Genomic DNA, 26,347 nt, shown 5'->3' on the forward strand with positions numbered 1-26,347 from the left:
AATCCAGTCCATTTGAGTGGGCGGGATTTGTGTAGCTTTCTTAGCACACACTTGTGCTCATTTATACAATACAATTGTATATAAACACGTCTAAACTTTGATATGGTAGCAATGTGATATATATTTGCTTTCAATATTTTTTTATTAATCAACTTGTCTCTTTTTTGTTAATTCAATACACAATGTTTTTTAAGAATTAAGAATGTCATGTATTGGTAAAATTCCATTCTTAGATTCTCATTTCAATTACCTCAACTCATTTCAAAGCCATTTAAGCCATCACCAAATTTGTGTTTTCATGTTCAAGAAACTCAAATTGAAAGTAACAACGGTTTTGCGTTAATCGAGTCAGAGTAGACTATAATTACAAAAGCAAAACAGAAAAAGTTTTCAATTTTCTTTTTTGAAAGTAGAAATAGAATTTATCCATAGGTAATAACAATAGAGTTCTAGGAGTTACAATAAAACAAATAGATAAACTTTTCCCCTATAACCATTTCTTTCAAAAATATGCATATCCCAATTTACACTTCATGTAATGTGTTGGGAAACAATGAAAAGTAACTTATCATTGAGGAATTATGCTTTTTCAGAGATAAATTCAACATCTATAGATGTTTACAATTGAGTATCGAATACAATGAAAGGTAATTTTTTAAGTCACATTCAACAATTTTTTTTGGAAGAGGAGCATGTTGTCTCTAAAGAATAGCTTCAAGAATGAGTACAACAACAATGATTTTTGCTATAGTTGATCAAAATCAATGTGATTGAATATAATGAATAGAAAACGCCCATAGTGGTCCCTAATAATTACTCCAACTTATGCTAGACTTGGTTTACCGAAAGTTGAGCCGTCTGTGTTGACCATAAAGCAATAAAATTCCGGAGATTTCCAAAAAATCTACCATTTATTATTTTAGATTTAAGTTACACAAGATAAATCTCTTGAATATTGTTTACCAAGAAAGACATGGGTAGATCCACATTTGAGAAATATTTCGCAAACCATTCACCATCTATGTGACGTAGAATGACCAAGTCTGATGATAAAGCCTCATTCAAAAACACTGGGAGACTTCTAAGTTTGACTAGGAACCGTTTTTCGCAATCTCTGCCACTCGCACTTTGGGAAATGTACCTCATTGTCTGTCATATTTGTTCTCATTGTCCTACTCATCAATTTTCCTTTCAATCTCCCCGTTATTCTATCAACAACATAGGTTGTTTCCGACCTTCAAAGTTTGTTAAAAAGAAATAAAATTAATGTTGGCGTATAATGAGGTAAAAAGAATGAAAAAGAATTCAAGCAACAATATAACAATTTTACCTTCTTCGATGAGAATAAAATGTTGTTCTCTCTTTCCGGAGGCAAGTCGCCCACTCCATAGAAATGCTCAAACTCAAACTTGAGATTGAATAGATATAAATGATAATCTTCTCATTGTGTTGCTCAGATAAAAACATTCATCCTTCCATTTTTCATGACCTCATTTTTCCCCATTATCGTACTGAAGATTGTATGACATGTAGTATAGCTTTAGTTAATTCAGAAAAATATTTCACACTTACTATGACTATGATACGAATAATTATACAAAGCATTTATAACATGCTTCTTAAATAACAATTGCAATGACCATTATCCTAGCTGTAATTTCTTAAATTCTAACTTCCAACATAAATAAAAATTCTAGAGAACTATAACAATAAATAGCATAACCACAAAACATAACTATTATTAGTTTTCATGGGAACTAGAAATACAAAAGTTTAAAATCTACATAAACCCTTAATAAAACAGAAAACATCCACTAAAGAAATAATTCAAAGGTAATAACACCATTACTCTATAGACAAGGATAATAATATCCTTCTATATAGATAGTATTGGTCTTGTAGACTGTAGGGTTTGATCTAATTATTCAGATATCAGTTGATCATTAATCAAGTATGTGAATGATATAGTCAAGTCAGTGTTCAAAGTCTTATGGACAAGTCATTATTCTTTTTCTCTCTCTTTGTTTTTTTCCCAAATTGTTTATTCTACACGACAACCGTTGCCACCACCACCTATTTTATTCTTTCCATTCTATGTTATCTACATATATCTATATGTACCTAATTCTTCACCAAACCCTTAGGTCCACAAGTCTGTTGGGTCTTTGTTAAGTCATGGTAAAATAGGTTATTGGTTATTTAAAAGTATTTGGGTCATATGAGGTCTGATCAAACCTAGCCTATCTCATCCTTGTTTATGTACGACCAACTAGGAATCAATAGCTATTTTTTCATGAAGTTATAAAGAGAAATTCTAATGAGGAAGTTTTGTAACTATGAATACCATAGGAATTGTGCGTCTCACTACTAAGTTTCATGCTTATACGTGTACTTTTTCTTAAGGTTAAGGAAAATAGAATACTAAACTTCCTATTACTAAGAGATGTTTCATACATCACATCTCACAATTTATATAAAAATCTTACATAAGAGAATTAAAGTCGAGGAAAATATTAAAATAAGATCTAGGAAAAAAGACAACAAAGATATGGTAGTTTCTACATTAATAAGAACATTGTCATACATAAGTTGAAATGTGCTATCATATCCATATTATCAATGAAATTTGTTCAAATGATAATTGATTTATAAGAATCAAAATAATGATGAGGCACCCACAACCAACATCTAATAGAATTCCTTATAAGTAGATGAAAAATAAGAACTAATCCAAAGATGATCAAGAAGGTGGAAATTCCAAGAACATAAAGGGAGGAGGGTAAAAAGAAGTTCTTAGTAGAAGAAAGTAAACTTTGAGGGAACTTGTGGGTATTTTAAATTTACCTAAAATGACAAAAACAACACTACCATTAATTGGGATAATTTAACAATTCAATTGCAAATATATATACCTTATTAATAGACAAGAGTATTGGTCGGAGAAAAACAAGTCATTATACATGTAAAATATGACTAAAATTAGGGAAACTTACTTGGATAATATGTTGATATTTTAAAAATGTAGGAATATCCGGCAAGGATAGCAATTCCATGATTTCAGGAGAAATGGACTTCTGGAAGCACACAATATCTCCATTTCCAATCTGTAATATCAAGCAAAAAAGTAATTATTAGGAAAAAAGTACCTATAATAAATTAATAGTATATTTGACATTGTTATTATAACATACCTCGCCAGACATAAATGACAAATCCTTGTCGATGGGCTCGCACATAAGGTGAGGCTCCTGACTTATTTCCTAAATTGGGAAAATGCTTAAGATAAGGTTCAAAAAATTATTGCTATTTATAAATGAATGCATAGACTACTTAGTTAACAATGCAATTAATCTCATATAAAAATCAAAGCAACCATCAACACAAAAAAAGAGACGGGCAATACATGTTTTCTGCTTGCATTGCATTTAGCCGAAGTGTATCCAATATAGAGAGTACCATAAACATGGGAAGACAAACCTCATAAAGTTCAATACTTTGGTGTGCATCAAGGCCAGCAAGTTCATTTAATTTGGTCAAGATATGCGTCGGCTTAGTGAAGTGGTTTACAAAAAGTCTTCCCGCATATCTACCAAGAGATGCAAATAAAATATTAGTTAACTAATTTAAATTTGGTAAAGTTATTCCCAAACCAAGAAAAGAAATATAACAAAAGATTACCTTAGCTTTTCATACTCGGGATCATAAATTTTGAAGAACAACAGAATATCATCGGTTGTAATAGATGGCGGAGGCACAAGGCATGAATCCTAAATAAGAATATAGAAGTCAAATTAATCATGTGATGAAAAAGAAAGACCAGTTGTTTGTATTTGCAATGAATCATTACCGGTCCAATCTCCAACTCTAAGAATAACTTTAAGGGACCATGAATACCATATAAATCATGTAAATCCCCTACCTACAATGATATTGTAAAGTTAAGCACGGCTAATATAGGAAAATAGAGGAAATCGCCATAGTTATATTTTGAAACATCATTATAAAAATAATGTGGAAGTAGTTTGCTATAAGACATAAAAAAGTGATAGATATTTACACTTTGCGATGAGTCATGAGATGTCAATGCTCGGAGAGGGCGACAAGAACCATTATTGCGCTCAGCACATATCCAATAACGGAGGTATTGGGATGGAAAACCAAAGTCTTTTGCCACGACATCCTGTAAACATAATACCACCGCATTATGTTAACATGTTAATAGAAATAACTTAGTATCTTATCTACAATGTGTACTATGGTAGTTTATAGGGTTGTTTACACCAAAGTACACTCCACATAAATATATATATATATGTCTTCCGCTTTATATCCTTTAAGGAAATTTAAGTGCTAAATATTATTAACCATTCAAATATCTGAATTTCCATATGATAACTATAGATATCATTTTTTAGCACCCAAAATATAAATATTCTCATATTAAAATTTCAACGTGTTCTCACCTATTTTAAAATCAAATTACTTGTATTATATCCCCCACTATTAATTTCAAGATGAATTTTTATAATTTACTTTTAAATAAGGTGATTGCTAATATATTTAAAGCATTGTAGCACTAAACACTTAAATTAAACAAAGGATGTGTATTATTTCAACATTTATATACCTTGAAGATGTTGAGTGGCATAAATCTCCATACATGGAAGCCTCTAACATTGTCAAAATTGACTAAATCAAAATATGTCTCGCTTCCAATTTGGTTTGAAATATCTTCATCAGTTGCCACCTGAAGATAGGACACCATTCTCTTATATAAAAACATGTAACTTAAAATCAATAAGAGGAAAATATGAAAGAATTATCCAGCATAGAAATTACCTTTACAACAGTGTGGGCATCAGTCTCAGCAATTTCTTTCATCCCTTTAATTTCTCTCCTCAACCTCTCCTAAAAATACATATATTAATTAGTACAATATATTTACTATTGGCTACTACAAAAATTGTGATATATGAATGCAAGTAACGAGATTAGATTAGTTCAAACCCTAAGAGGCATGGCAATATCATTCTCATCAGCGGCACAGAGTATATTTTCCTTGTCACTCTCGCGTATATACACTAGCATATACGCATTTGAGTTCTTCATACTCATTCCAAAATATGAGGGCATGACATCCTGCGGAGACAAAGGAAAAAAACGATACTATCCTAGTATTCATGACGAGAAGATGACATAATGCTAAAAAAACCTACTTGTTCACCGCCGTAAAGCCCTTCTATGGTTGTGTCAACATCTTGTCTAGACACTTTCTCATCATCAAATTTATACCTAAAATAGTTCATGATAAATTGATGTGAGAACATTCCAACAAAAGAAGTTAATACACTAAATTTATGATAAAAATTTATCCTAGTATGCTCGTTACATTACCAGGACTTGATAAAATATTACAAAAAATAAGATGCATTATAATGTAAAAGCTCCAAAGTTAAAATTCATACCAGTGATTGCTGGATAGGTCTGGTCTTATATAAACGTAATAGTGCCCCCCATCAATGCCACCAGAATGGACCAAAACACTGTAAATAGAAAATTTTCATAATATTGTTTGAGCACAATTGAATTTCCTTAATAATTTTAGTGTAATTATAACTTCATTAGTTTGCAAATATAAAATAATATAAAGATGAATACCTTTGAAGAGTATAAAGGTTGCGTTTCGTTTTATCAGCCTCGGGTGACAAATACTTCCCATTATCTTTGTCCAAATCCAGTTGAATGGGAAACTCATAGCGGTCATTTATCTAGGCAGATCAACACAAGGAGTTGAAATAGGAATAAGACAAGAAAGGCTTAATGGGACACCAAAATAAACTTTAGAAGTAAAACAACATAGTCATAAATTCATCCACATGTAAAGATTAAACAACCAATACTTTCACTATGATTCATTTTGGTTGTAATTAGAATTGTAATTAATGGATTCTTGGTGCTATCCTTATTTATTACAAAGTTCACAATCCATATAAGATCAAACAGTTTTTACTGTAAGGATTGCAATCCTAACGATATGTAACCTCAATAACTTCATGCCATAACAATGAATTTGACTCTCTACAAAATAAAATTGTCATTCTTAATTTCTAAGTGTCGTGTCTATGGAAGTGTATGCATTCTCGTTGTTTTATACTTTGGATGAACAATTAATGGGTTACCTTGACAAAAATCCCTTGTTCAATGTCATACTCAAATCTCTTCAAGTGCAATTGAAGCACAGGCGGGAAGTCCATAAATAAGATTCCTTTCCGAGCATCCTAAAGTATGAAGATCATCAAACCAATATTGTCGTTTAAGAAAATTATGAAATATATTAAATATAAGAAAAGCGTTTAGCATGCCACAAAAATTACAAAAAGAACATCAAAATTCATAAGATTTTACTATAAAATGATCCAAATTAATAAATTAGAACTTAATACGTGTTAATGAATATATGAGCACTTAATTGAATTGAAGTACTCACCTGCAAACCAAAGTGACCAGCATGATATTTGTTGTCGTTGTCTAGATGTTCAACTTCAATAAACTTATCAAGTGAAGCATAAACATCACGACAACCCTTCACATCAAGTTGGAGATCTGCCACATAGGTGTTTTATATTCAGAAAAAAATGATTGATCGGGAGGATCTATATGCTCCGGGGTGGTGAGATATATATTGCCAAAGAATGTAATATCTTATCCAATTAATAAAAAGTACCATAAAATGACTCCGTTCTACTTGATGTATAGTCAACATTGATGCATTCAATGTAGTACTTATGGTGTCCTTCAAATAATTGTCTTAAAGCACCATCCATCGCCGTTCCCTATACCAGTAATAAATGTATTAATAGAATGTTTATAAACATATTCAAAGACTTTTTGTCCAATACATATTATAATTTTCTATTTTCTACGCACCTTCATAGATTCTTCAAGTGCTTCACATAGCAGACGATTCATTTCTTGCACATCATGTTGTACAAAAGCATCGGATTGATCCCAACCAAAGGATCTTGTCAGCTCATTTGTTGCAACGCTACTCTCACTATGTTGAAGATTATAAAATAATCTCTGGAGAGCTAGGGGAATATTTTCCTTTGGCTCATCGTTATGATTGGTAGGCATTTGATATACCACCTAACAAAAATCAAAACTATCAGTCTCATTTCTTAAATTTGAAATACATAAAGTGAGATGCATATATGATATATATATAATTCACCTTTCGAAAATATGAAATATAATACAATGTTTGCAAGAGGGAGTTCAAATAGCATGTTGCTCCTTGGTTCTTTAATCCCACAAACTCAATTTCCTTCTTTTGAGAGTTTGGCCAAGGTTTTGTCACTCCGTAGCTTATTATCTCCACCTCAATAGAGCATGCATCACCAATTGTGTATCCAAAGTATGCACCGCGAAATACTTCAAGCGGCATAAAACATGAAAACCCATGGTGATTGTCTTTGGCATTAAAGTGATGGCATGATGCTGCAATGTCAAAAATTTTATCTATGAAATAATAATAATAATAATAATAATAATAATAATAATAATAATAATAATAATAATAATATTGTTGACTTTTGGATAAAGGATGTTTGCTCATGGTTTCATGCATACTAAACTTTCTTTAGTAAGATGATTGAATATCAAAAGATAAAATGAGTTGTGATACCTTTTTGGAAATTCAAATTTGTTGTGAATTGATTAATAATAGTTAATTTGTATTCCACGTAGATGGTCCAACCAAATGGTAAAGAAGCAGCATTGGCAACTTTTATATACAATGATACATCATTATCACCTTGCCCCATTCGTTGAAGAAAGATCCGCCTAGCAAGCAAATAAAGAGTAAATTATTAAAATTTCCCATTTACTATTATGATGGAAACCATAAAGCAACACATAAATTTATCAAATAGAGAGCTTACCATTTAGAATCACCTAGTACGTACACACGAGAGTGCACCACTTTAGAGCTCAATCTAGAGACATTTTCATGCCTCCAAATAAACTTGCCGTACATAGGATATGTTGCAATTTCTTCTTCAAAAACTTCTAGTGAAAATGGCAAAAACAAAAACAAAATGAGAAATGAAGAAAAATTTCAAGAAATGCACATTATAATGTTTAAATATCTACATTAATAGTTTTACAAGCATATGAATTCTACGGCAAAGCCTGGTCGATTTTAGTTATTCTTACAAAAAATAAACTATGTTACTTGTTGTCATATTTTTCATCAAAACCCGAAAATAAAGTAATCTAATGCTAATTCAGATACCTAACCCGAAAGGGTTATTTGCAAATTTTAAAAAATAAATCCCTGAAAATAGAGATACGTCAATTCAAGGTCCTAAATGACCTCGAATAGCAAAAATGTCGGACATCATTGCACCAAGCACTTCGGTTTGTTTTGTTGTTTCAGATTAGTCATACAAATTTCTTCCGATTCCAAATCAAGACACGAAAAGACGAAAAAATCGGCAAATTAAATTTCCTTTGTACTAATCAATCCAACACCCACACCCCCACCCCGCTCCCACCCGTTCACACCATTCATTTTACCTTCCACGGGTTGAGGTGTTTCGCCGGATCGACATGAAGTGCTCCCCATTTCCTTTTCTTGCTATCATATATATATACATACACATATTACAGATCAGAAAAGTCGCAAAAATTGACACACAAGTAAATACGCATCTACACATGAAACTTACATTCCTCAGGTTGATGATAGGCACAGTGTTGCGGTTGCCGGAATCCATTGCAGTCTGAAATCGGAACGCGAATGCAAATAGAGCTCTTTAAGAATGCAATCTGACGGAGCGAGATTTACAAGAATACTCGACGACTAGGATTTTAAAGCACGGGGGATGGGTTTACGAAACTGACACTTAAATGCGTGACGACGACTGTGCTAAAGAACAATCCTAGCTGGATTCGACATATGCGTTACTAACTTTTGCCGTATATTTATGTAATTATATTACGTGTCTATAAAAAAAATAAAAATACAATATTTTCTCTCATAAAATACCACGTTAAATTCACAACATATTGTTTAAACAAAAATTTAAAATCAAAACCCGAAAAATTCACTAAAGGTGTGTTCGATTGGGTGAAATCCCCCAAATTCTATTGTTCATCAATTTTTTTTCTCTTCGAAAATATCAAATAAGCACCCATTTTTATTTTTTATATTATACTAAAAATTAATTTTACATTCAAAATATTACGTCAACACGTATTTATATCATATCATACAACTATTATAATTCAAATTTTTTGCTATTCAAATCTCAACTCAAAATTTAAACCCCTAAACGAACACACCCTAAGTAAACAAATTATATCATATCTTCTTTTTCTTTTCTTTTTTATTGGCTAATTTATATTAGTATTATTTGTAATATTTTAGAATGGTATGAATATTGCCTCTGTTATTTTGAGGATATATCAAATTATTTTATTTATATTATTGTAATAAATTGATATTTTATAAAAGAAATAATAAAATTAATTTAGAATTTCTTAAATATAAGTGATGGTTTGTTTGGTTTTGATTTGAAATTTATTCTTTTTATTTGAGTTTTAATTAAAATAGTATTTTTATGTAATATTTCATAAAATAAAATTATATATTTTTATTGAAAACTTTTATAATTGAACAGTAGAGTTTATGGTTTAAAATAAAAAATAAAAAATAAAACAAAGGCATACTTACCTTTTAATTTACAATTATTAATTAATATATTAAATATTTTTTTATAATTAAAATTTATAATGTAGTTACCATTAAAAATATTTTTTTAATGGTATAAAAATTATGTGGTCATTGGAATCATCTAATTCTGTACACATGAAATAAAAATTAATTGTTTGAATATGAAACTAATCGGTCAGAAAAAGAAAAGTAATAAATATATTTTTTCAAATATTTATGTGTGTGTTTACACGTGATTTGGGCTTTGGTTATGGTTTTAAATTTGAATAATAAGATTTTAAATTGAAATAGTTATTTGATATATTATAAATATATATTAATGTAATATTTTGAATATAAATTAAATTTTAAAGTAATATGATAATTAAAAAATAAATATTTGATTTAATTTTTGAAAATTTTTCAGTATACTCTATCGGTTTATTCTCCCAACATCAATTTTCAATTGGAATTTTTCAAAAATAAAAAAAAAATACAAAATATTTTATACAAATGTCAAAAAGTCAAAAAAAGAAATGTTAAAACGTTTTATAAAACGTAGAAAATCATTGTAATAAGCCAAAAAGTCAAATATTTAAACTAAAATAATATAATTTAGATAATTTTTTATATAATTTTTCATTATCACACACAAAAAATTATTTCATCTCAGAGAACCAAACTAATATTTATATTTTTTTCTTATAAAAATTAATAATTTAACACAAAATATTATTTTTATATTAACACTGATTCATTGTATCTAAAAAAAATTCAAACAAACTCAATAATTTTATAATTGCATATTAAAAAGGTAACTACATTTAATTAGTCAAACTTAGAAATTAGTTTTTAGAAATTCAAATTAATTTTGTTACTCCCTATATATAAAGTATAAATTTATTACAATAACATAAATGAAAATTACAATGAATCTTATATAGTAATGGAGTCAATATTATTTCTTCTATTCACCTTTCCATTTTTTCATTTATTTTGTCATTTTTTTTAAAAAAAAATATTATAGACTTTAATATAATTTTAAATTTATAATTTTTTAATTTTAATTATATTAATTAATTATCTTAATTTTAATTTAAAATTATTTTTATTAAATAATTATTATTCTCACTGATATATTTTTAATTATAAATTTTGTGTGTATAATAAATGCGTCAATATTAAGGATTATATAAAAGGATTACATAAACCCACTAAAATAATTGTTAAGTAAACGAAACTTGTAACTATAAAGCAATATAGGGCCATATTTGTAATTAGATGTAGAAATTTAAAAAAAAAAAAAAAAAGGGTAAAATAACGCAATCCCCCGTGGCTATAAATTTGAGAAAATGATGATGCGATGCACTCTCTAAACCCAATCACAGATCTAATTCTCGTAAGTATCGCTTGCTCTGTTTTCTGTTTCTGAGGATGTATTGGTATTCCGATTTCAGACCGCAATGGATTCCGTCAATCCGAGGAATGTAAGTTCGATTTACATTTTTAAGAGTTGTCTGTTTTGGTGTGTGTTTTCTGATCGATGTTTTTGTCGGCAGCAAGAAAAGGCAAAGGAAAAGGAAAAGGAAAAAGGGAAGGAGAGCAGTTGGGGATCGATCGGAAAAACGCCTTAGGCCATGGGTAAAATGAATACGTGAATCAATGAATGATTTGGTTTGGGGGAAAATCAAAATTACGTTTTGAGAGTGGGTAGAGCCTTTGGGTGGGGGCGGGGTGGGGTGGTGGAGTAGAGATAATTATAATATAATGGAAATTCAAATCTTGAATATTCAATAATAATAAAAAAATATATATATGATATTAATTTTTAAAATTATTAATTTAAGCTTATTTGGGTTAAGCAAGTTTGGGTATCAAATCCATAACTAGCTTGACCTATCAGGGTTTAAAATTTTAAAATATTGGATGTGAACTAATTGGGCCGTGACGGTTCCGGGTAACATTTTTTGGATGCGAACTTGTCCTATAACACTTGGGCCAACACTTGGGCCGGGACGGGTCCTGAACAGAAATTGCCCCCGATTGCATCCCAAATGGGTCTTGGGCTAGGAGGAAAATGAATAATTTGAAAGGGTAGGCGGTATTGTGGGGGAGTGTGTCGGGCCTCCAACAATTTTTCTTTTTTTTTTTTTTTTAAGTTCCGATGGTTCATAATATAAATTGGCTATTTTATCTGTTTTTCTTACGATAGTTATGCTTTAACTTTTTATATGATTGTAGGTTGGGGCTTTAAAAGATTTACATGGCATACATGGCCCCTTAAAATTATTCTTAAAAGTGGAATTTGGACAGGTAATAATTCATTTTAAATACAAAAAATGTGTCACCAAGACCATTCATTTTCATCACATGAATAATGAGTTTCTATTATATTATCTAGGATTCGTGCCTTGTGTCTCCCCCTTGTATAACAACAGATGATATTTTATTGTTCTTCAAAGTTTATGATCCTGCGAATGAAAAAATAAGGTATCATTTTGTTATATTTCTTTTCTTAGTTTGGAAATAAGTCCACTAATTTCAAAGTAGTTTAACTAATGATTTCTATCCATCTTTTGGCAGATATGTTCATCAAAGTATTGATTTTTACGAGGTTTATTCTAGTGTGTACGTACTAGGTGATTCTAAATGGTAATCTCTCCATTTGATGAATTTATGTGTCGCATTATGGTTTCCATCATAATATTAAATGGGAAATTTTAATAATTTACTCTTTGTTTGCTTGCTAGGCGGATCTTTCTTCGACGAATGGGGCAAGGCGATAATGATGTATCATTATATATAAAAGTTGTCAATGCTGCTTCTTTACCATTTGGTTGGAGCATTTACGTGGAATACAAATTGACTATTATTAATCAATTCACAACAACTTTGAATTTCCAAAAAGGTACCACAACTCATTTTATCTTTTGATATTCAATCACCTTACTAAAGAAAGTGTAGCATGCATCAAACGATGAGCAAGCGTCCTTTATTATTATTATTATTATTATTATTATTATTATTATTATTTCATGGATGAAATGATGAGCAAACATCCTTTTATTATTATTATTATTATTATTATTATGGATGAAACTTTTGACATTGCAGTATCATGCCATCACATTAATGCCAAAGACAATCACCATGGGTTTTCATGTTTTATGCCGTTTGAAGTATTTTGCGGTGCATACTTTGGATATACAATTGGTGATGCATGCTCTATCGAAGTGGAGATAATAAGCTACGGAGTGACAAAACGTTGGCCAAACTCTCAAAAGAAGGAAATTGAGTTTGTGGGATTAAAGAACCAAGGAGCAACATGCTATTTGAACTCCCTCTTGCAAACATTGTATTATATTTCATATTTTCGAAAGGTGAATTATTACTTCCAAAGGACAAATGCATACATATATATATCATATATGCATCTCACTTTATGTATTTCAAATTTAAGAAATGAGACTGATAGTTTTGATTTTTGTTAGGTGGTATATCAAATGCCTACCAATCATAACGATGAGCCAAAGGAAAATATTCCCCTAGCTCTCCAGAGATTATTTTATAATCTTCAACATAGTGAGAGTAGCGTTGCAACAAATGAGCTGACAAGATCCTTTGGTTGGGATCAATGTGATGCTTTTGTACAACATGACGTGCAAGAAATGAGTCGTCTGCTATGTGAAGCACTTGAAGAATCTATGACGGTGCGTAGAAAATAGAAAAATTATAATATGAATTGGACAAAAATCGCTTTGAGACAATTATTTGAAGGACACCTTAAGTACTACAATCTATGCATCAATGTCTACTATACATCAAGTAGAATGGAGTCATTTTATGGAATTTTTTATTTATTGGATAAGATATTACATTCTTTGGCAATATATATTTCTTTTTGATTTTATGACTTCTATGCGGCAGATCTTCAACTGGATGTGAAGGGTTGTTATGGTGTTTATGCTTCACTTGATAAGTTTATTGAGGTTGAACATATGGATAATGATAACAAATATCGTGCCGATCGCTTTGGTTTGTAGGTGGGTAGTTCAATTCAATTCATTGTTCATATATTGCGTTGACACAGTTTACCAAAGTTTTAATTAATCAACTTGGATCATGTTATAACAAATTTTTTTTTCTTGTTTTTCACCGCCCCGCCTAATGTAATAAGGCAGCATGGGGATGCCGCGGCGTGTCCAAATTAATCTAACCATTGGGCCCAATCCAATTAGCCTAGGCCCCAACCTAAGTTAAGCCCAAACTTACCTCACGACGGATGGAAGTGAGAGTTAGGGTCTAAAATTACTAAGAAAATTCACGGGGAAGCCATTTAACAAATCAAATTTCAAACTTAATACTTCTGTAATCTGTAGCTGATGATGCCCTGTATTTTGAATAAAATTTGTGTATATTATAAGTGGTACATATATTTTCACTTTACTGTTTGGTATGTCAGGAGATAAGATTTGAGACTACCGTCATGATACTTTTATTTAGATCTAGCCAGGTATACAGCATTCACAAGAACATTGCCGTATGTGTAAACTATAGACATTTCATTTTGATGATTCTTTTTGCATTAAAATCTCAGGAGGAATGGGGATATTATTAGCTTTCAAAAGCCACTTAAAGTGCGCACAAGGTTTGGCTTTCACTGTTCGAATGCTCCCGCATATTTTCAATATCGGCATATTATCCAAGTATGTTTTCTTATCGATTGATACTTATCACCTATATCTGTTGGTCGAAAAAGGACACAAAACAAAGAAAAATACATGAACAAAGAAAGATTTCTGTATGTTCTTTAAAAAAACTGTGTTTATAATACTAGGATGAGATATAAAGAATAACACATGGTAAACTACTATTTTGTTCTTTATTCCATGTTTTTTTTTCCACACTAGAACAAGCATGAACTAACATTTGTTTCATTGTATATTTTTTGTGCAGAAATACCCTATTTATACATCACAACCCTTCGTAGGTCGGCAATCAATGTGGCTATAAAACAAAGCTTTAGTTTGTATACTAACCCATTGGAGAAGCTCATGAAGATATTCAATTGGAGGATGCATGGATGAATGAATGGTGATCGTAGATGCTCTTGCTCGCATAAACGTGGACAACCCTGAGATGCATTCTTATTATACGGCAAGGTTTAAAAAAGGTGGGAGCATCCAACAAAGAAGGTTGCTCCCTTGTGCGTGCTGTAAAGTAGCTTTTGATAGCACATAATATGCCCAGTCCCTGCAGTTTAGTAATATAAAGGCATTTGGAATCAAGAAATGTTGGAGTTATGTAGCCTTTATAGGTGGCTAGATCTAAATAAAGGTCTCGGGTCAGTTGGAACAAACATGATTCTAGACTCGGATCTTATTTCCCTTAGTAAATTTGTTTGATGAAAAAGTTGTGTTTGGTCTCATGAAGTTGTTTAGTTCGAAAGTTTTATAAAATGGACTAGAGAATCAAAAGATGGAGTATGGAGACATTACGGATAAAAAGCAAAAAAATAAATTACTTACCCATTATGGTCGAGAGATGGAGAAATAATCGGAAGGCAAAGCACAAACTCACATCAACATGACTTAATCAAGGTCAGCTGATAAGATGTCAACAAGATGATAACTTAAGTGAGAAGTAAATATTAGTATGATGAAATTCAAAAACCATAACTATATTAAGGCAAAAATAAAACCTGATTTACACATTATCTGACTTCGCAATAATTCATGTCATACTGATTTGTTTAGTAGAAGACATGTAGAAAGGAAAGCAATAAACTAATGATTAATTTTGCCTCTGTGTAGGAAATACATATACAGTGCTAATGATCTGTAATTATTTCCCAAAAGTCCATATGGGTCTTTGTCACATGACTCACATCACAGTAAAATTTGGGTATTGATTATTTAAAAGTGTTTGGGTCAAATGGTGCCTATGACCAACTACGAATTAATAGTTATTATTATTAATATTTTTTGCATCAAGTTATAAAGAGAAATACTAATAAGGAAATTTTGAACTATGTATACAATAGGAGTTGCGGGCCTAAATACTAATTGTCGTCCTTATATGTGTATTTATTGTTAATTATTGTTAAGATTACGGGAAATAGATCCCAATTTATGTAAAAAGCTTACATAAGGGAAAATTAGAGTAGGAAAAAGACAACAAAGACATAATAAGAACATTTTATACGTAAAGTTGAAACATCTTATCATATCAATATCATCTATGAAAGCTGTTCAAATGGCAATCGATTTATAAGAATGAAAATAATTATGAGGAGCCAACAACCAACATCTAATAAAATTCCTTACAAGTAGATGAAAAAAAGGAAGAACTAATCCAAGGATATCAAGAAGGTATAACTTTCAAGACATGAAAGGGGGGGTTTAAAAACAAATTTCTAGTAGAAGAAAGTAAACTTTGAGGAAATTCTAAATTTACCTAGAAGCGCAAAAAAACAACACTAGTATAAATTGGAAAAAACATAACAATTCAATTGTCAAATATATAACTTATAAATAGGCAATAGTATTGATTAAAAATAAAAAGTTATTCTGTACCTAACATGTCTAAAAATTAGGGAAACTTACTTAGAGAATATATTGATATTTGAAAAATGTAGGAATATCCGGTAAGAATAGCAATTCAGTAATTTGAGGAAAAATGATTTTTGAAAGCACACAATATCTCCATTTTCAATCTGCAATCTCCAGCGAAGAAAAAATAACATTTATTTAATAATATACTTACAAGAAATTAATAATATATACGTCATTGTTAACATACCTCACTAGACCTAAATGACAATGTCTTGTCAATGGGTTCGGATATGAGGTGAGGCTCATGTCTTATCTCCTGAATTGGGAAAATGCTAGAGTTTAAGCTTCACAAAATCTTTGCTACTTAAAAATCAGATAGTAGACTACTCAATTAACAATGTAGTATTAGCTTCTAAACCAGTCAATTGCTGAAATATTAAAACAAATAAAGTAGCTTCACCACAGACGTAATCAATTGCAAATATGTTTTTAATAAAACCGATAACAAGATAAAATATTCGTAGTGAAGGCATGAGAAAAGCCCAATCAAAACTCTTATATAGCTTGTGATTGCTTGCCAACGAAAGAATTTCTGTGTTTAGCTAACCAAAATGGAGTTACTCGTTAATCAGTTACTAAGGAATCCCCTAAAGAATGTCAAATAATGGGTACATGAAAATAATTTTCCTAAATCTCATATATAAATCCACGCAATCATCAGAACATGTTTTATGCTAGCATTGAATTTAATCAAAGTGTATCCAAGAGAGAGTGTACCATAGATAAGGGATTTAGACAAACCTCAAAAAGGTCGATACTTTGATAAGCATCAAAACCTATAAAATTAATTTAATATAGCAAAGATATGCATAGGATTAGTAAAGTGGTTCACAAGAAGTCTTCCACCTATCTACACAAAGATGGAAATAAAATATTAGTTAAACTACTTTAAATCTAGTGAAGTTATTTTCAAACTAATGAAAGAAATATAACAAAAGATTTACTTAACTTTTCATCCTCGGAATCATAAACTTGAATAATACAATATCATCAATTGTAATACATAGGGGAGGCATAAGACAAGAATCCTATATCAACATAGAGAAAACCAGTTAATTATGCAATGAAAAAAAAAAACATTGGTAATACAGTTTTTTGTATTTGCAATCATTACCAGTCCAAACTCCACTTCTAAGAATAATTTTATGGGGTCATGTATACCATATAAATCTTTTAATCCCTAACCTACAATCGAGTAAAGTTAAGCATGGCTACTATTGGAAAAATGAGAGTAAATGACAATATTTATATTATGAAACATTATTATAAAAATAAGATAGAAGTAGTATGCCATGAAACATAAAAGATTGACGGATATTTAAACTTTGTGATGAGTCCAGGAATGCCAATACTAATGGACAATGTAAAAGTAAATGGAGGATTAACATCTTTCCCAATTGAGGTGATATTGGCAAAGCTTGATATCAGAAAGCCATCTTTCCAAAGACCATAATCATAGAGAAGACACTAACAAAAAAAAAAAAAAAAAATGCAGCGAAAAGTAGGTGTCAAAAGTTGTCAAGTTGGAGTTCAAGTGTATTCCCAAAACCTTAGATTTTTGTCACCTCTTATCCAACACCTCTGAGTTTTTTACTTAGAGAATTCGCTGACTTTACGGATATAGTGCGTATTACTGTTGAATCATGTTACTTGAATGTACTCGATCTTCAATTTTTCCTCTTCATGTTTTTTCTTTTCTTTCCATTCATAAAGGTTCCTTATTTATCTCACAGTTACACCATTAGCATCTTAGCTTTTTAAACCCATCTACTTGGCACCAAAGATGACAATAATATTCAAATAACAATATAATGATGTTGCCTTCTTCGAAAAGTAAGAAGGCCACCAACTTCACAACAATTGAGCTCAACCTCAATTTTAATGGATATAGAAAATAATCCACCTATTACTTTACTTGGATAAAAAGAACCATCCTACCATTGTCATGACCTTATTCATACATAAATGACTAACTTTACCATGCATGTATAAGATGATGCTTATATGACAATGTCAATGGGCATTATGCTAAAGGCAATCTCTTATTGCTTCTAACTTTCAACAATGGAATTTTAGGAAGATAAAACAATTATTGAAGGAGACAGTCCCAATGAAAAGATGTTCAAAGGCACATAGACTAAAATATTAAAACCACAAGCTGTATTTTTTCACTATCATAGTTAGACAACCTATCTCTAAAGATTTAATGTATACCCACAAATTTTGTAAATATGTCAATCATGTTAAAATATATTTGGAATATATAATATATTTATGGTATTTAACCTACTTTAAGATATTTGTATAATTCTTGATTTATTTAAACCATTTGTAAATCATTATAAATATGTACGAGTTCAAAATAGAGAATTTGAACTTCATATTCTAAGATGCTATCAGAGTCAAATTTTCTCCAGGTACATACAATGACATGTTATATCCCATATATGTTTTTACATTTTGTTGATTTATCCCTTTCTATTGCTACTTTGATCTCCATTAACAGAGCATACTTTTGATTCCAACTCTAACTTCTTTGTGAGTAAGTCTTGTTTTCAACTCTAACTTCGTTGTGAATAAGTCATTCTTCCGACTCCAACTCTGTTGAGAACCTTGTTTCCGACTCTAATTCAGTGGATGATCCCGCTACATCACTTTCAGTCACTGGCAAACTCAAGTTGGTTTGATCTACCTTAAATTTGAAAAGTGTTGTTAAAATATAAGGGAGTATATATTATATTTTATAGTATTTGTCCTAATTAGGAAGTTTAACTATTAGAAAATTTTACTTTTATATTCCAACAAATCTTTAATAATATTATCATGCATTTTATTATTTGCATATCTCAATTATATACAATCAATTGGAAAAAAATCAGCATGTAACATGCATCCGAGAAGTAAGGAAAATTACTTGGATATTATGACGATGTTTAAAAAATGTAGGAATATCTGGAAAGCATAGTTGTTCCATGATTTGAGGAGAAGAAGACTTTTGGTAGCACACAATGTCCCCATTTCCAATCTGAATTTCAAAGCAAAGAGAATTATTAACAAAAATATCTATAGTCCATTAACAATATTAAATCATATTGTCAGTACAACATACCTGGTAAGATCTAAATGACAATGTATTGTCAATAGGTTCACATATGATGTGAGGCTTATGGCCTATTTCCTATATACAAGAAAATGCCAAAGTTAAGGTTCACAACGTGTTCTCAACCTCATATGCAAGTTAAAACATAGAAGATACCATAAAACAAGACAGTTAAAACAAACCTCGTAAATTTCGATACTTTCATGAGCATCAAAATCAGCAAGTTCATTTAATTTATCCAAAATATGCATCAGCTTTCCAAGGCGGTTAACAAAAAGTCTTCCAGCATATCTACCAAGTGATACAAATAATATATTAGTTACACTACTTGAAATTACTTAAGAGTAAAAGAAATATAGCAAAACTATACCTTATTTTTTCAGTCTCGGGATCATAAACTTTGAAGAATAGTAAGATGTCATCTTTTGTTATACAAGGGAGAAACATGCAACTTGAATCCTAAATCATAAAATAAAAACTCAAGTAATTAATTGATAGAAAAGATAGGTATAGTAACACAATCATTTGTATTAGTAAAGAATCATTACCGATCCAAGTTCCACTTCTACAAATAATTTCAGCGTACCATCTTTTCCATATAAATCTGTTAGATCCTCAACCTACAATCACACACATAAATAAAAAATAAAATAAAAAATTCTTGTATAAAGATGAAAAAAATCATCATGCCAATGAATCTCAAGGGTTATTTTCTTAGGTTCAATGAACTTGTTTTGCCAACATAGACCATGGATACAATTTAACATGCACAAACTCATATAATTTTGTGAGGTCAAGATGAATATAGTACAACAAGTGCATATCAAAACAACTAAGTTCCATTAATCAAACAAAATAGTAAAGGCAAAAAACTCAATTTTAGACTAGAAGGTAGTAGAACCAAGAAAATTAAGCATGACTACTATAGGGAAAAATTGTCCGTTGTTATAATATGAAACATCATTATAAAAATGAGCTCGAAGTAATCCGTTAAACATTAAGATATAAAAAATAATAATATATATAATAATAATAAAGTGACAGATATTTACACTTTGTGACACGTCTTGGAGTGCTCGGAGAGGACGACATGAACCATTCTTGCGCTCAGCACATACCCAAAAACGCATGTATCGGGAAAGAACATCAATTTTTTTCGCCACTACTTCCTGCAAATATAAATACCACCAGATTATGGTAAAATGTTAACAAAAATAGACTTCAAATTGAATTTAGTGTCTGGGAAAAAATAATCCAGAAAAAGTATTAAGCTAGCTATAGTGTTATTTTCACCAATATACAGACCACTGCAGGATGTATATCCTCCAAATTTACATTCTCTAAGGAAATTTGGTGCAAAACATTGTGAAACATTCAATTATGTGAATTGTCATGTGAAAACAACAAACATTTATTTTTTAAAGCAAGCCAATACCATATATGTTTGACAATACCTATCATCTCACACAGTAACAATTATCAAATCAAACAAATACATTTCGTGTGCACCCATAATTTAATGTTCGGAAAGAAATTTTTTCAAGTTGTTCTCACCCAATTGTCCAATCAAATAATCGTATCAATTCCTTCGGTATTAATTGCAACAAAAAACTTTGAGAACTGAATTCTAGATAAGCTAACACAACTGCTTATTATATAAAATATCATATTATTGAACACTTGAAATAGACAAAGACCTGTGTCATGTCAAGATTTATGTACCTTTAAGACCTTAGCAGGCATAGATCTCCGAACATGGAAACTTTTAACTTTGTCAAAATCCACTAAATCAAAATATGTATCACTTCCAATTTGTTTGAAAATATCATCATCAGTTGCGACCTGAAAATATGAAGCCATTCCCTTGTAGAAAAACATACAACTTAAAATCAATAAAAAAAGAAGAATTTCCAAGTGTATAAACTACCTTTACAATTGCATGAGCATCAGTTTCTGCAATTTCTTTCTTCCCTCCCAATTCTCTCCTCAACATCTCCTAAACAATTCCATATATAAATTAATGAAGTATATTGATTATTGCTATTTATGAAAGCAAGAGATGAGTTCAGATTATGTCAAACCTTAAGATGGATGGCAATGTCATTCTCATCAGCATCACATAGTATTTGTTCCTTGTCACTCTCGCGTATATACACCAGCATGTATGCATTTGAGGCCCTCATACCCATTCTAGAAAATGACCGGGTGTCGTGCTGAGAAGAAAAGAGAATGAATGATTGCATCCTTATTCAAGATGAGAAGACAACTTTAAGTAAAAAAACTTACTTCTTCGCTACCATAAAGCCCTTCTATGATTGTCTCCATGTCTTGTCTAGTCACTTGTTCATCATCAAATTTATACCTAAAATAGTACATGATAAATTGATATGAGAACTTTAGAACAAAAGAAGTTTATATAATAATATTGCAATCAGTTATAATGATTCTGATAAATTTCATAATGGCTTCCGAGGTCAAGGTTAATACAAAATGCAAAGCATGAAATCAATGATAAAAAAAAAAATAAAAAAATAAAAAAAAAAAAAATTATTCACGTTAATAGCTCTATAAAACTAAGAATCTCGAGTTTAACTTAGCAAGTACAACTAATTACTCAAAAGTTTAATGGCAACAGGAAATTCAATTCTATGAGTTGTGTGCTAATAGAATATGAAATTATCTATTAGATGTGATTAAGGACCATGTATGTGTTAATGGATATTGTACCATATGCAGCATATACAAATTTTCTTTTGGAAGGTAGATTGATAGAAGAATAGGATACATAAAGAGGTTCCAAATATTCATCAAGAAATGGTTGCATAGTTACAAGTTCTCAAATAGAAAGGAGTGCACTCATTCAAATGCGCTCTAATGTACAAGCTGGAGATAAAATCAATACCATTGGTTGTTGGATAAGTCTGGTCTTATAAAAGCATAATAATGCCCACCATGGATGCCACCAACGTGCACCAAAACACTGTAAATGATAAGATGTCAGGATAATAAGGAAAAATAGCAACTTAAAGATTTTGAAGGTAGAGATTAAAAATGGAATTATAAACAAATGGAACTTTAAATGGCTGGTGAAACCTAACTTAACAAGTAGTGCTTCCTGGAATATATTTTCATGCATATTTATGTAAGTAGCATCGCAATTAAAAATGTGTGTACATGCTTTGTTTGTGTTTTATGGCTCTTTTTACTAATATTTACACAGGGGGTAAAAAAACCATCTGGAAAAATATGAAGATGAAAACACAGTGCCCATCAACTTAAGTAAAACTACAACGTTGCTCATTTCCAAACAATTGAAAGTCAGGCAGCTTACCTATGAAGTGCATAAAGGTTGCGTTTTGTTCTATCAGCCTCGGGTGACAAGTACTTTCCATCATCTTTGTCCAAATCCAGTTGAATGGGGAACTCATACCGGTCATTTATCTATGAAAACATAGGATAAATAAGACACCAACATAAACTTTAAGAAGGCAACAACATTGTCACAGGTTCATCCACATGTAAGATTAAACAACCAATACTTGCACCATGATTAGGTTCAATTGTAGCTAAGGTTGTAATGAATGGATTCTTAGTAGCATGTCTATAAAAGTGTATGCAGGAGCATCATCATGTAATATGGATTAACGATTTCAAAGACTTACCTTTACCATAATCCCTCGATCAACGTCATACTCAAACCTCTTTAAGTGCAACTGAAGCACAGGTGGGAAATCCATAAATAAGATTCCTTTCCGAGCATCCTAAAGTAAGAAGATCATCAGTTCAGTAAGAAAATTATAACAATTCACTATATAATATTCCAATATAGGATTTGAAAATAAGAAATAAAAAATGAATTGAACTACACACTTGTAAACCAAAGTGTTCGGCATGATATTTGTTGTCGTTGTCTAAATATTCAACTTCAACAAACTTATCAAGTGAAGCATAGACATCCCGGCAACCCTTGACATCAAGCTGAAGATCTGCCACAGAGATGTCTTTAAGATCAGGAAGAAATATATATTGGCACTTGGCAGAGAATGTAATAGCTAATCCAACAGATCACAAATACCATAAAATGACTCCATTTTGCTAGAACTGTAGTCGACATAAATGCATTCAATGTAGTTCTTGTGATGGCCTTCAAATAATTGTTTTATAGCACCATCTACCGCAGTCCCCTATAACAATAGAAAATGCATTAATAATACACATATATATATACAAAGGCTTTCTGTCCAATTAATATTATATATAATCTATTTTCTAAGAACCTTCAGAAATTCTTCAAGTGCTTCACATAGTAATCTATTTATTTCTTGCACATCGTGTTGCGTATTAGAAACATCAAGTCGATTCCAACCAAAGGATCCCGTCAGCTCATTTGTTGCAACACTGCTCTTACTATATTGAAGTTTATAAAATAATCTTTGAAGGGCTAGGGGAATGCTCTTTGCCGGCTCATCGGTATAAGAGGTAGGCATTTGATATACCACCTGATAAAATCAAAACAATAATCTGTTTCTTAAAACTTTGACAATACAAAGATGTATAATATAGACACACTTGCATTAGTCCCTTGGAAGTGGTAACGCACCTTTCTGAAAGAAGAAATATAATACAATGTTTGCAGAAGAGAGTTTAAATAACATGTAGCTCCTTGATTCTTTAATCCAACAAACTCAACTTCTTTCTTGAAATCATTTTGCCAACATTCTGTGACTCCATAGCTTACAACCTCTGCTTCAATCGTACATGCATCATCGACAACATAACCAAAGCATTGACTATGAAATACTTGAAGGGGCATGAAACATGGAAACCCTTGGTCACTTTCTTCGGCATTAAAGTGGTGGTATGCTTCTGCAATGTCAAAGTGAAGAGTTTTTATCAATGAAAAGAGTAATAAAATACTAATATACAACTATTTTGTGTTCAAAGATAGCAATCACTTAAAACCACAAAATGATGCTTGCATTATATATAGCAAAATAAGTTGTTATTCATTCAGAAATCATATTTAGCATTCGAGAAACAAGAATAAAAATGTTACCAACACTATTGTCAAAGTTTCAGATATATACAATGCTTGTTCATGTTTGAAAATATGCTATAATTACTTCAATAAGGTGATTGGATATCAAAAGGTAAAATGAATTTCAATACCTCTTGGAAAAGTTAAGTCACTGTCATATGGATGAACGATGGCTAACTTGAACTGTACAAAAATGCTCCAACCAATTGGTAAAGAAGTGGCATTAGCAACTTCCAAATACAAAGATACGAACTTATGACCTTGCCCCCTTGGTAGAATCATAATCCGCCTAGCAAGTACACAGTAAATTGTCAAACTTCACCATTTAATATTTAGTGGTGATGATGATGGAAACCATAAAGTAATAACTAAATTCATCAAATAGAAATATTACCATTTTGAATCACCAAGGTTGTATACACTAGAATACACCAGTTCAGAACCAGAGATATTTTCAACCCTCCAAACAAACTTGCCACGCATGGGATACTCTGCAATTGTTTCTCCCGGAACCTCTACTGAAAATGAAGAACAAAATAAAATGAGAAATTAAAAACCCATGCTACATGTGTTTGGTTGCAAGGTTTTGGAGGAATTTTACTATTTCTAAAATATTCTTCGAAAAATTTTAAATCAAATATTTACCATACGTATTTATACTAATTCAATATATTTATGTTTTGAGTATGAGTGTTTTTATATTAGATAAAGGAAAATAAGTTTTGTAATATAAAAATAAAAAGTAACATTGTTATTTTTTTAGTAAATAGAATATATATATAATATATTTTATTTAAATTTATGTATATATTATATTTTGTTATGATATTAATCGTCAGCGTGTCAAAAACTTTTGTTGAAAAAAACATTCTATTCTATGTTGAAAACTTTTCGGAAGACACATACTATAGGCACACAATAAATTTTTTAAGCATAAATATTCTTCAGCAAATAATAGTAGTCAACCTTATTTAATAGTATTTGAATATCCGATTAAAAAGTTGTGGTCCACGTTTTCATCAAAACCCAATTAAATAATTCCTCGTGACCCTACACCCTACCCCACCCCGCCCCCAACCCCACCCCGCCCCTCTCAAATTCGTTATTTCCCTCTCAGCCAAACACCCCCTGCATCGCATCCACAATTTTGCACAGAATTTCAATAAATAAATAAAATTGCACAGAATTTTCAAATTAAGCATGTTACCTTCAATAGGCTGAGACGATCCTCCTAATAGACTCAAAGTACTCTCCTCCTCTTCCTCTTCCTCTTCCTCTTCCTTTTCCCTTTCCTTTTCTTTCCGTTGCTGCCATTAAAAACAGAATCAAAGATCGTAAAACACATGAAAACGAAAAACTACTCAATAAGAAGTAAAAACCGAACATACATTCATCAGGTTGATGATAGGCACGGCGTTGAGATTTCCGAAAACCATTGCAGTCTGAAAACGACGGAATTTCACGAGAACAATAGACGTAGACAAGAACTTGAAAATTTCTGCAAAAGGATTTGAATTTTGCGTCGACGAGAACTTGAAGATTTCTGCTAAAGGGTTTAAATTTTGCTGCGCCGCCTCCGAATAGGAGGCATGCCGTATTTATACGTTTTTTTTTGTATATCCTAAATTACAGATATAACCCTATTTATTTATTTGGAAAACTTTTAGATAATCTGAATAATATGTTGTATTTGTACGGATATTGATTGGATTATATTATATGCATATATATATATATTAATAATTTATATACTATCATAACAAAATTAATTTAGGTTTTTAAATTTTGGATTTTTTTAATTAGATTTTTGTTTGTAACTATTAAAAATATATATTTAATCCGGATTTATCTCCATATATTGTTTGTTCTCACGAATTTCT

The 26,347-nt window shown here is 30.8% G+C and overlaps 3 protein-coding genes across 7 annotated transcripts; 1 reads left to right on the plus strand and 2 right to left on the minus strand.

Annotated features, from left to right (window-relative positions):
- Positions 1-1,415: 1,415 nt before the first annotated feature.
- Positions 1,416-8,777, minus strand: LOC127239278 (ubiquitin C-terminal hydrolase 13-like). The gene is made up of 22 exons (XM_051257351.1): positions 8,730-8,777; positions 8,578-8,638; positions 7,941-8,067; positions 7,685-7,842; positions 7,232-7,497; positions 6,928-7,146; positions 6,725-6,833; positions 6,488-6,603; positions 6,180-6,278; positions 5,659-5,768; positions 5,466-5,543; positions 5,217-5,292; positions 5,008-5,139; positions 4,840-4,908; positions 4,628-4,747; positions 4,058-4,180; positions 3,848-3,919; positions 3,679-3,767; positions 3,478-3,586; positions 3,192-3,260; positions 2,994-3,104; positions 1,416-1,511 (listed from the first exon to the last, which is right to left on the minus strand). Exons 1-22 carry the CDS (start codon positions 8,775-8,777, stop codon positions 1,491-1,493), a joined length of 2,382 nt encoding a protein of 793 aa, XP_051113308.1. The 3' UTR covers positions 1,416-1,490.
- Positions 8,778-11,078: 2,301 nt separating this feature from the next.
- Positions 11,079-14,812, plus strand: LOC127239449 (ubiquitin C-terminal hydrolase 13-like). 4 transcript variants are annotated; one of them, XM_051257611.1, is made up of 12 exons: positions 11,079-11,202; positions 11,275-11,356; positions 11,957-12,028; positions 12,117-12,205; positions 12,299-12,367; positions 12,466-12,623; positions 12,830-13,095; positions 13,207-13,425; positions 13,643-13,758; positions 14,178-14,228; positions 14,313-14,363; positions 14,672-14,768. In XM_051257611.1, exons 1-9 carry the CDS (start codon positions 11,150-11,152, stop codon positions 13,658-13,660), a joined length of 1,026 nt encoding a protein of 341 aa, XP_051113568.1. In that variant the 5' UTR covers positions 11,079-11,149; the 3' UTR covers positions 13,661-13,758; positions 14,178-14,228; positions 14,313-14,363; positions 14,672-14,768. The 4 variants fall into 4 exon arrangements, with proteins under 4 accessions (XP_051113568.1, XP_051113565.1, XP_051113566.1 ...); XM_051257608.1 differs by lacking the exon at positions 13,643-13,758 and having other exon boundaries at positions 14,313-14,421; positions 14,672-14,812; XM_051257609.1 differs by lacking the exons at positions 13,643-13,758; positions 14,178-14,228 and having other exon boundaries at positions 14,313-14,421; positions 14,672-14,812.
- Positions 14,813-14,827: 15 nt separating this feature from the next.
- On the minus strand, positions 14,828-26,022 carry LOC127239448 (ubiquitin C-terminal hydrolase 12-like). 2 transcript variants are annotated; one of them, XM_051257607.1, is made up of 24 exons: positions 25,856-26,022; positions 25,675-25,774; positions 24,862-24,985; positions 24,599-24,756; positions 24,030-24,295; positions 23,707-23,928; positions 23,505-23,613; positions 23,300-23,415; positions 23,092-23,190; positions 22,761-22,870; positions 22,332-22,409; positions 21,716-21,791; positions 21,511-21,642; positions 21,357-21,425; positions 21,152-21,271; positions 20,482-20,598; positions 19,978-20,049; positions 19,800-19,888; positions 19,612-19,720; positions 19,439-19,507; positions 19,244-19,354; positions 16,517-16,585; positions 15,244-15,320; positions 14,828-14,968 (listed from the first exon to the last, which is right to left on the minus strand). In XM_051257607.1, exons 1-23 carry the CDS (start codon positions 25,901-25,903, stop codon positions 15,297-15,299), a joined length of 2,487 nt encoding a protein of 828 aa, XP_051113564.1. In that variant the 5' UTR covers positions 25,904-26,022; the 3' UTR covers positions 14,828-14,968; positions 15,244-15,296. The 2 variants fall into 2 exon arrangements, with proteins under 2 accessions (XP_051113564.1, XP_051113563.1); XM_051257606.1 differs by lacking the exons at positions 14,828-14,968; positions 15,244-15,320; positions 16,517-16,585 and adding an exon at positions 18,688-19,021.
- Between the last annotated feature and the right edge of the window lie 325 nt (positions 26,023-26,347).

The sequence above is a fragment of the Andrographis paniculata genome, unplaced genomic scaffold, assembly GCF_009805555.1.
Source record: "Andrographis paniculata isolate CXL003 unplaced genomic scaffold, ASM980555v1 Contig77END, whole genome shotgun sequence".
Classification (NCBI taxonomy): domain Eukaryota; kingdom Viridiplantae; phylum Streptophyta; class Magnoliopsida; order Lamiales; family Acanthaceae; genus Andrographis; species Andrographis paniculata.

Excerpts from the sequence above, each read along its gene's own strand:
- LOC127239449 (XM_051257608.1), top strand. The coding sequence starts at position 11,150 with ATGTATTGGTATTCCGATTTCAGACCGCAATGGATTCCGTCAATCCGA. Across the intron at positions 12,624-12,829 it reads AACTTTGAATTTCCAAAAAG|TATCATGCCATCACATTAAT; the intron begins GTACCACAACTC and ends TTGACATTGCAG. Across the intron at positions 13,096-13,206 it reads ATATTTCATATTTTCGAAAG|GTGGTATATCAAATGCCTAC; the intron begins GTGAATTATTAC and ends GATTTTTGTTAG.
- LOC127239278 (XM_051257351.1), bottom strand. The coding sequence starts at position 8,777 with ATGGATTCCGGCAACCGCAACACTGTGCCTATCATCAACCTGAGGAAT. Across the intron at positions 4,748-4,839 it reads ATGCCCACACTGTTGTAAAG|GTGGCAACTGATGAAGATAT; the intron begins GTAATTTCTATG and ends TCCTATCTTCAG. Across the intron at positions 3,920-4,057 it reads CTCATGACTCATCGCAAAGT|GTAGGGGATTTACATGATTT; the intron begins GTAAATATCTAT and ends ATATCATTGTAG.
- LOC127239448 (XM_051257606.1), bottom strand. The coding sequence starts at position 25,903 with ATGGTTTTCGGAAATCTCAACGCCGTGCCTATCATCAACCTGATGAAT. Across the intron at positions 24,296-24,598 it reads TGACTTAACTTTTCCAAGAG|AAGCATACCACCACTTTAAT; the intron begins GTATTGAAATTC and ends TTGACATTGCAG. Across the intron at positions 23,191-23,299 it reads CCGAACACTTTGGTTTACAA|GATGCTCGGAAAGGAATCTT; the intron begins GTGTGTAGTTCA and ends TTCTTACTTTAG.